Here is a 10,067-nt window from a genome sequence, read left to right on the forward strand (position 1 = left end):
TTCTATATGTATAAACGTTAGAAGAAGAATGGCAATTTGCTTTCTTTAGAATTGTTATGGAGATGTTTTCCGCGTATTAAATACGCAGTATTTGAAGTTTATCATTTATTTATTTATTTTTCAGAATTGCACTTACGTTGGTGTTAATTGTGTAGTAAAAAAATTGGCATTGCTGCTAAGTTTTAAGATTTTTTTTATCAATACTAATAAAGAAAGTAAAAAAATAACAAAAGTAAATATATAAATGAAACTAAAAAGATAGCTTTGGAAATTCCTGAAATTTCGGAGTTTCATGTAAATTTCCGGATTGCTCATGTCATACGAGTAGATCCTGGGATAGGGGTCCTTGACCCTAATGTTATTGCGGACTGCTAATAATCATTAAAAATTTGTGTTTTGGTTCCTACCTAGTTCCTTTCTCTTGATCGGAAGTTATAGGATACAGCAGGTATCGCCTTAGATATGGATTTAAAATTTTTTAGCTGGCCATATGTTTTATTTTTTTCTTCAGGAAATGTATTTGAGACTAGTAGTTTTGGACTTAATAGGGATGCTAAAAGCCTCAGGAAATTCCCCTATACTACCTCAATTGCACTGAAAGTAGCTCCATACCCGCCAGATTAAATATCAGTTAAGCATATTATGATTAATATCAGTTAAGTTCATTTGAACCTTATATTTCCTTTATTTTCTTTTGTGAGGAAAAAAATACTTTTTTAGAGCGGGACCCTGCTGGCGCGGGGCCCCATTGGGATCTTTTGCTCTAATCGGCTTAAGGCCGGCTCTGCTTGAGGAGCGCTGTTAGCATAGACATGGGAACCGGTTCGCTCCCGCTCACTTAACTAGATGGATCATCCTGTGGTAGAAAAGTGATTCCTTTTCAACCAACGATCGTCCGCCATTTTGAGGGCAAGAACATCCCATTGCACATCCTATAAGCTTACTATCGGTTCGTTTTCCGCAATTTTTGCGAGGATTTTTCAGTTTTAAAGTACCACTTTCAATGGAATACCTTATTTTTTGGGGAAAAAAGTCTCAAAATAATTTTCACTTGGAAATTCGCGATTGGATTTACTTGGAATTTCAGAACAGAAATAGATTTTGCATCTTCCTAATTTGTAACTAATTTTTAACTTATCTTTATGTGAAACATTAAAGTATATACCTTTCTCGTCGACGAAAAACAAATTTATGGTTTTGTGGATTCCGGGTAAGTCAGTTTGAATCGCTAGAGGCCATTTATTAATTATGTAGGGATGATTTTGGTAACTTTCGACCCCTCTCCCCCCATGTAAGGGTAAGTAAGATTTTTCACCCCCACCCCGTTATCTTACTTCAAATTCCATTTCGATTTTCAAAATAATAAAATGAAAAATCTTACATTGCTGGAATCGTTATTATTATTTTTTTTAAACCTTTTGGTGTAAAAAAATATTTACTAAAAGGATTCTAGACTGAATGTTTTTTTCGACAAATGTTTTTTGTATACAATGCGATACTAATTAAAAATAAGACATGCCATACACAGTGAGATTCTTTTATTATATTTTACACTATTCATTCTTTGAAAATCAAGTAAAAACAGCTCATCCTTCTACGTTTTTACTTTCCCGAATTAAATAAAATATGATCCCTGCAAAACCATTTGATCGCGCAATTTCTAATACAGAATATCGACTTGAAAAATATTATGTAACGGTCTGCCCCCCCCCCCAAGTAAGGATATGTGGAGATTTTTTTCAACCCCCTACCCCTTGAGACCCTTACGTAATTAATGAATGGCCCCACGAGGATTTTTTTAGGCTGCATCTCGAATCGTATATGAATTCTCGAATCTTTTTAAACGAAGGGCTTTTAAATTAACATGGACATATCTGTGAAATTTACCGTATGAAATTTTCAATTCGTAGGCAAACTTATGTGTATTCTTGGTTGGTAATAAATTATAAAATGTAAAATTGATATTTCATTGGTTTTGAAATTATGATAGCAATGATTTATTACTAGCAATCAGTTGAATCAGTGGCGGATTTACTGTGTGGGGGGGGGGGGACCGCCCCCTCGGTGAACGTCATTTTATAATACCAATAATATTGAATTGAAGGAATTACTAGCAATCGCTAATAATTTCAATCACGTACATTCCACAAATTTACTAAAAATTAAGTTTACACAGTTAGTGTAGTCGAGGATGGATAGAGTTGCCCACTTTTTGATTTGAACCTAAGCTCGCCCCGTCCCCCCCCCCCTTTTTTTTGAACTGTAATAATTTTTATGTTTCTTTAAGTGTCTTTAAACCTTTTTCTTCTATGGACTTCACTATAATGGTATGATAATACATTGCTATGACTTAGAACAGTGGGGGGAGATAACCCCCAAAGGGGACATTTGACACTTCAAGGGAGCGATAATTTCGTGAGCGGCGATAGGGGGGCGTTTAGTATTTAAAAGACAGAATAAAGGGGGGTGCAATTGACTCCTTGCCCCCCTCCCTACATGACGGGTTTGGGGGGAGAAATGACTTTTACGGTTTTCAACCGCCGCCCCTCTAACAGACCGTAAATCCGCCTCTGATCAGAGCAGTTAAATTTACAAAATATTTTTAATGAACAAAAATAACCTAAGGTGCATTAGGTTTGTAAATCCCACAGTCACTTTCTGATCAGAATCAATAGCAAATGTTACACAATAAACTGTCATAAATCACAAATATGAACAACTTACAACGAAATTGTTGGTGAAACACAAACATTTGCTATTAATTCTCTATTACAACGTTCTCCCCCATGCGGGGCCCCTGCTCTTAGATTTCAGGGGGATCCAAAATCTCCTTAATTTATCATGCTAATAAAAAATAAATAATGTTTTCCCTCAGAATCTAGAGTGCAGAGATGTCATTGATATTTTTGCAAAAGCAAAGACAAGGAAACAATCTCTTTATTTGTTGATAAAAATTCCCCTTAAAAAATTGATCTGACACAAAACAAAGATATGTACACACAATGTGTGAAGTAGAAAGTAATTTTTAGGTAATTTCAAAAAAAAAAAAATAAGATTAAAAAAAAATCTTATATCAAAATGATTTAAAAAAATCTTAAAAATCAACTATACAAAGTCCGAAACATAAAATGTAAAAATTTTAAAGTCAACAAGATTGAAATACATTTTTTTGGTCATTATTTCGTAATTAGACGAGCAGGATAAATTTACAGGGTAGTAAGCTGTCATCATGGTGCTCACCTGTACTGCCATGAGAAGGTGTGTAGCTAGGCCCGGATCTGTAAACTCTGTCTCCCCCACCCCCGCCCCGCAAAACATCACCAGGGCCCCAACACTAATTTTTGATTGATCTGAAAGTCTTATGTTCTCAAAAATGCAAATCAAATAGAATGTTTCGTGTGACGCCTGGCTGCCTGTGTGTTATACATAATTAGATAATAAGTTCTTTTTCTAAGAGTTAATTTTTTCGACGCCTAAAAGTATGTTTGAGTTTTATCCGCCAAAAAAAAAAAAAGAAAGAAAGAAAACCCTAAGAAACGAACCAACACTTCCAACACCGATTTCTTTGCCCATCAAATGGCGGCCGAGACTGGTTCAAAAGGAATCATTTTTCCCCGCGAAGTTCCGTAGGATGATCTATCTAGTTAAGTGAGCGCTAGCGAACCGGTTCCCATGTCTATGGCTGTTAGCCATGAGTTAGTTTTAATGGATGTTAACACAAGGCAGCAGACAGCTCTTTTGGTCGACGAATTTCTGGAAGGGGAGGATTTAGCTCGATGGATCGACCAAGCAAATCTCTTGACTTCAATCCTGTAGAACATGTCAGGGACGCTCTCGGGAGGACAATAGCAACTCGCGACACCCCTCCGGGGACCATCCATAGCTTGAGAATGGCGTTGTTGAACTAGTGGAAATAATTTCCCCCGGATCCCTTAACTGCTTTATTTCAAGTATGGGGTCACACTGCGAGGCCTATATGTCTGTAAGAGGGGACCATACACCCTAGTAGTAACCCATTATTTGTTTAATTTTGCAACCGCAGTTTCATGCCATCCGACTCAACGATTTTTATTTATGATCATGCGTTTGTATTTTAAATTTTGGATGGTTATTTGTTTTGTATTGTTTAAATGTATGTGCATACCAATTTTCATTAAAATTGGTCCAGTAGTTCTGTAAATAATTGACCAAATCAGAAAATTCTCTTAATTTCTTACACCAGTGTGTGTATATATATATATATATAATAGGCACGCACACACACACACACATAATATACAGACACATTTAAAATTCAAAAATAGAAAGGAACAAACCAAAGATGTTCTGAAGAATGGACCTTGCGATGGACCTTGCGTTGGTCAATCCCATGATAACGTATTAGTCCTTAGTTCGCTTATTTCATTTTCATATTTTGACTTTCATTTTTTATTGTATTTCAAGCATAGTATGTGTTGAGTGGGAGAAAAAAATAGAGACGTTCCAGCTGTTTTACAATGTTTTAATTTAAAGAACAAAACAATTTAATAATAAAAATAAATGCAGTACAACATAAATGTTAGCATAAAAAATACTTAATTAATCCTTTTTAGTAAAATGTGTTTGAATATGTTTAAAAATTTTTTTTTATTAATTCTAAAGGAAAGAAACTGTTGTGGTCTGTTTCAAAATGATAAAGAATTGATAATGGGAAAGAGAAAAATTAAAGATAGCTGCACTTGCAGCAAGAAGGAATTTTTATACTGTCTCAAAAATCCTGTGTTACTAATGGAAAAAGTCTTAAAATAAAATTCCAAAATAGTATTTTAAAATGAAGAAAATTTGAGCCTAAAATAGTTCATTCTAAATTTTGACAGTTTTTTTTTTTTTTTTTTGATAAAATTTCATTAAGCCTTTAATTAAAAAAATTATAACATATAATTTTTTATAGTTTTAATCTTTCATTTTACTGTTTATGTTTAAAAAAGAAAATTATCACCTTTTGATACCACCTTTTTTTTTTTTTTTTTGCAAAACGCGCAATTACTAGGGGTCTTACCCAGCCTTCGAATACCCCAAAAAAATATTAACTTTCCCACCCTACATCACTAATTGCGTGCATTAAAAATCGTTTGAATAAATTTTCATCCCGAAGTACCGAGGAGCAAATGCAAATAAGCAAGGCAACAGAAAATAATATTTTTATTTATTTTTATTTTTTGCTTATTAATGTGAAAATTGTTTCTATATTTGTCTTGTTATCACTTAAACAGCAATAAAATAAATAACATCATAGTCTTAATAACTTCTCAAATTTTTCTTCCAAATAGCTATGCTTCCTTTTTTTTATTTTTCATTTTGGATATGACTAACCTAGATTGTGATTTTAAAATCCTGAAGTTCATTATTGAATTGCTTATACTTCTCCAATTATGACATTGAAAAGAAAGATTCTTTGGTTCACGATATGTTTCTTTCATAATTTCATCAAGTCTTTCACTAAAAAATATTATAAACTGTGTAATAAATATGTATGTATCAGTTTTACCAATTATTTCATATTTAGATTTAAAAAACAAATTCCCATTCACTTTTTGCATTTTTTGTAAAATACCCAGTTTTTGGGTATTTACCGAGGCCTTGGGTAAATACCCAGGAAAATACCCAAAAAATATTTACCTACCCACTGGGTATTTACCCGATCCACATCACTAAACGTGACTAAAGGTAGTTTTGCGTTCTTTAATAATTCAACGTCGAAACGTTTTCGTTGAGAGTCCCAATGCTTCCCTGTTCCATTAATTTTACGAAGGGAAGCCTAAAACTGTATTTTTAAAACTTCATATTTCAAAGAATTTCTGGGAAGCGACCCCCGGCCCCGACATTCTATTGTATCAAAGGTAGACTAAAATGGACTTCAATTTTGAAAAAGAAAAAAAAATCAAAAAACGTGGGGGAACCCTTTTGTTTCCGCTCCTCTAAAGTTACCGAAAATTGTAAAATTGCAATTTTTGACATCTATTTTGCAAATATCGGTTGAAAGGGTACTATAGAACCCCTTCTTTCGATTCTTTTCTCTTTAAACCTATATAGATCAACCAATTTCGAGAAATTTCCGGGGGATTCTCTTGATTCCTCCTGTTTCTCAGGTCCTTCCTATGTTGTCAGTATAAAAGCCTAAAGATCTCTTTTAACACTTGTAACCATTAGTATCCTTCTTTCAAGGCACATAAAAATTGCATCAAATTTAACTTCATTTTACGTTTCACAATTTTCTTTTCTTAGAAATTAAAAACTAGATTTAAAAACTTAAAGGAAAGTAGAAACTAGCGACTACCGGTAGTTTAATGTCTTTGCTCGACCTCGGAAGAATGAGATCCGGCACTGTTTAATTTAACCTTTTTTCATTTACAGAGGCGGGTCAAAATATTCTTTTGTCGACTGGGCCAAACTCAGCCAGTCGGCCCCTGCGCATACATACACGCACGTATACACATCACACATACATACGCTTACACACATATACACAAACACATACACACACACGCATACATACAGACACCTACACACACAATTACCCACACACTCATGCCTGCACACAGACACATATGTCTACACACACCATACACATCCCCCCCACACACACAAAGTAATATAACCAACTACCCCCACACTCATACCTGCACACAAACACACCATACACATATCCCCTACACAGAAACACATCTACCCCCCACACACACTCATAAACACACACGCCCACATACACACACACACACTCGTGATTGCGAAAAACATAATTTGAATTCAAGAGGTCAAAATTCAAATTAATATTTATTTATTTATTTATTTATATTTTTGAGTAATCACGATTGCTTATTGTTCTCCTTTGACTGTTTTTGGCGTCTTTTGTTTTCTTCCTCCGCCACCCTCCCCACCATCTCCGTCGACGGGCTCCTCACGATGCTACACACAATTACCCACACACTTATGCCAGCATACAGACACAAAACATGCCTACACACATGCCTACACACACAGACACATAACCCCTACACACAAACAAACACATACCCCCACACACAAACACACACGCCTACATACACACACTCGTGATTGCGAAAAACATAATTTGAATTCAAGATGCCAAAATTCAAATTAATTTTTTTTTTTTTTTTTTTTTTTGAATAATTTTTCAGTTTTAGAACTTGCTGTCAGCCCAAAATTTTTGGATCGTAAAAACGGTACGTCATCGAACAAATATGCACGAAAAGTTAGTCAACCACACATTTTTGAATGTTTAAAATTTTCCAGCGGGGGAGGGGGCAAAGAGTTTGTGTTCAATGCATTTTAAAAGGGAAAGAACAATAAAATACGAACGAAATTGCCTAATATCATTATTTTTCTAAAATCCAGGGCGGGTACCCAGGTCCGTCATTTCAAAGTTTTCCCAGGGGGAGGGCAAAGGGTATATACTCAACGCATTTTATAGAATAAAAACATAAAATTACATAAGTTTGCAATGTTTTTAAATTCCAGACGGATCAACTGACCCCTCCCTCCCCCTTCATCGCCCAAATGACGAGCCTGTCCCCCCCCCCCCCACATGGCACAAATATCTTGCCGGACCAGGTCTTAAACGTTTTTAAATAAAAGCCACAGCATTCTCAACAAAAACGAAAGACATACATATGTTTACCGTTAAATAAGAACAACTTAAATTTTAGTCGCATTTGCTATTGAAATTTAACATTTCCAGGATTACTTACAGAAACGAACAGGAAATTGACTTACCTCTATTCCAGCTGGGTAGCTCATTATATAAATTATTTGTATATTTAAAGCAGCTAAGCGAGCACTGGAATGAATTTCGAAAACGTTTCATCTAAATGGCGCTGACACTAGTCTAAATCAAAAGCTTTCCAATCGTCTGCAAAGCCGTGACGTAATGCAGTAATCTTCGACTCTGTTTTCGGCATGAAATAACTATATAAGAAACAAATGGCGAGGAAGTTCAGTAAATTTGTTTGATTTTGACAACCTAAGGACTTTTTCTTACGTCGAGTCTATTTTTTAACATTTGTTTGCTTTTTGCATGAATGAGAAAACGAATGATTTTTAAAGCCCTTTTTAGAAGAAAATGTAATCAAGCCCGTAGCCAGGGTTTTGTTTCGATTCGAGGGGGAGGGGCATAATAAGTAAAGTTATCGATAAAAAGACACAATAAAGCTAACTGTTGCTATGATTTTTGAAGCATGTTGCGCATTGGTGGACATATGGCAATGGGAGAGGGGGGGAATGAAAAATGCTTAGGAAGATACAAGGAAGGGGGCAGGCGGTATTATTTCTCCTTTGAACCGTAATTTTACTGAATTAACTGTTGAAGTTACTTTATGAAAATGTAATCAAATGTTTTCTCACATAATTTAAATTCATTACTATGATAACATTTATCCAAAATTTAATAATGAACAAGGTTTGTTGGTCCAGAAGATTTGTGGTGTCGTAAATGGCGCAATTCCGAATCACTTTTCATGAGCTCTGAGGGCCAGGAGCGCCCATTTCAAAGGCGAACTGGCCCGCCGGCCCAATGCTTTTCTTTTTATTTTAACTTGTTTTGTTTTATATTTGTATTTTCTTTGTACCCTCAAACCCTTCTCAATGCCTCGAACCTGTTTTTTTTTTTTTTTTTTTTTTTTTTAATAGTAATTAAGGTTGGAGGTGGGGAGGGGCCCTCAAGATTTTGTTGCAGGAGGAACCAAAATATATAGATCTGGTCTGTCCGCCATGCTCCGATTTCTTCAAAAAGCTTTGTAACAAGTTGTTTTTAATTATGCCTTTTCATAGATAAACATTTTTTTTAATTTGGATCCCCTCCGCCCTCCCAAAAAAGCAATCCTGGCTTCGGCCTTGCCCCCCCCCCCCCCCTTTTCCCATTACCATATGTCTACCAATTCGCAATGATGCTTCAAAAATCATAGAAACACGTGACGTTTTCGGGTTTTTATCGAAAATTTAACCCCCCCCCCCCCCCCCCGCCCCCCCGAAACAAAAACCTGGCTACGGCCTTGATGGTATATCAAGAGTAGTGCACCTACAAACAAGTAAAGGACAGTTGATAAGACCGATTCAGAGGGTTTTTCAGTTGGACATTTCGCCAAATTGTGATGCATTTAACAAGGACAACTGTTTGATGAAGGATGATGCCACATTTTCAAGTTTCGGAAGACTGATACCACATTGTCAAGTTATTGTGAAATATAAAATAGTTAGGAAAATCATTGATATTTAAATGGCTCTAATTAGATTAACGCACAAATAAATCCTGTAGAGGAACAAAGATTAGTTTTTAGTGCCAATCGTATAAATTGTTATGCGCATTAAGAATTTTTCTTTTTTTAACCGACTTCAAAAAGGACGTTCTCAATTCGTCAGAATCTTTTTATGTATGTCTCCTGTAAACTCAAACACGCATAGACCAATTTGGAAAATTCTTTCTTTTTTTTTCTTTTTTTTTTCTCGTTTGAAAAGGTATATACTTCCCAGATGATCCCATGGTCATCAAATCAGTATCTGAAGCTGGAATCCTTGAAAAATCAAGAAAACTCTTCAAATTCTGAGGGCAAAGTCAATGCGATTTAGGTTGTTTTTTAGTGACGCGTGAATTGTTTTCGGAAAGCATACTTTAATAAAGTCAAACTGATGATGAAGGAAATTTTCTTTGTAAATACTAATTGCGCATTTGAAAAAGCATTTCTTCACAGTCTTCGGAAGTCTTCGAGACGCTGAGCTCTTTTTCTTTCTCTATTTTGTTCATCTTAGCTGTTTTCAGACTCCTGTGCTTTCTCACTCAAGATGTACGTAAAGAGTGAACCACATACTCTACCCTACGTACTTATTTTATATTTACACCACTAAAAGTAAAAAATAAATTATTCTCAGATAAAAAAAGAACCGACTTCAAAAAACAAAAAGGAACTGAAAAGTAAAAAATAATGGATCATACTTACATACGATTTTTTACCCAAACGTAGAGATAGTACATAATTAGTAAGAGATAGTAAATAATTAGTTAGGTATGAAAATAA

General features: G+C 35.1%; 1 protein-coding gene across 1 annotated transcript in view; it reads right to left on the minus strand.

Annotated features, from left to right (window-relative positions):
* Positions 1-7,825, minus strand: part of LOC129235222 (uncharacterized) — a 47,406-nt gene extending 39,581 nt beyond the window's left edge. Inside the window, exon 1 of the mRNA XM_054868931.1 lies at positions 7,774-7,825. Coding sequence (XP_054724906.1) covers positions 7,774-7,797 — 24 coding nt within the window. The 5' untranslated portion in view covers positions 7,798-7,825. The remainder of the gene's footprint in view (positions 1-7,773) is intronic.
* Positions 7,826-10,067: the final 2,242 nt, after the last annotated feature.

Source organism: Uloborus diversus, chromosome 1 (genome assembly GCF_026930045.1).
Source record: "Uloborus diversus isolate 005 chromosome 1, Udiv.v.3.1, whole genome shotgun sequence".
NCBI classification, from domain to species: Eukaryota; Metazoa; Arthropoda; class Arachnida; order Araneae; family Uloboridae; genus Uloborus; species Uloborus diversus.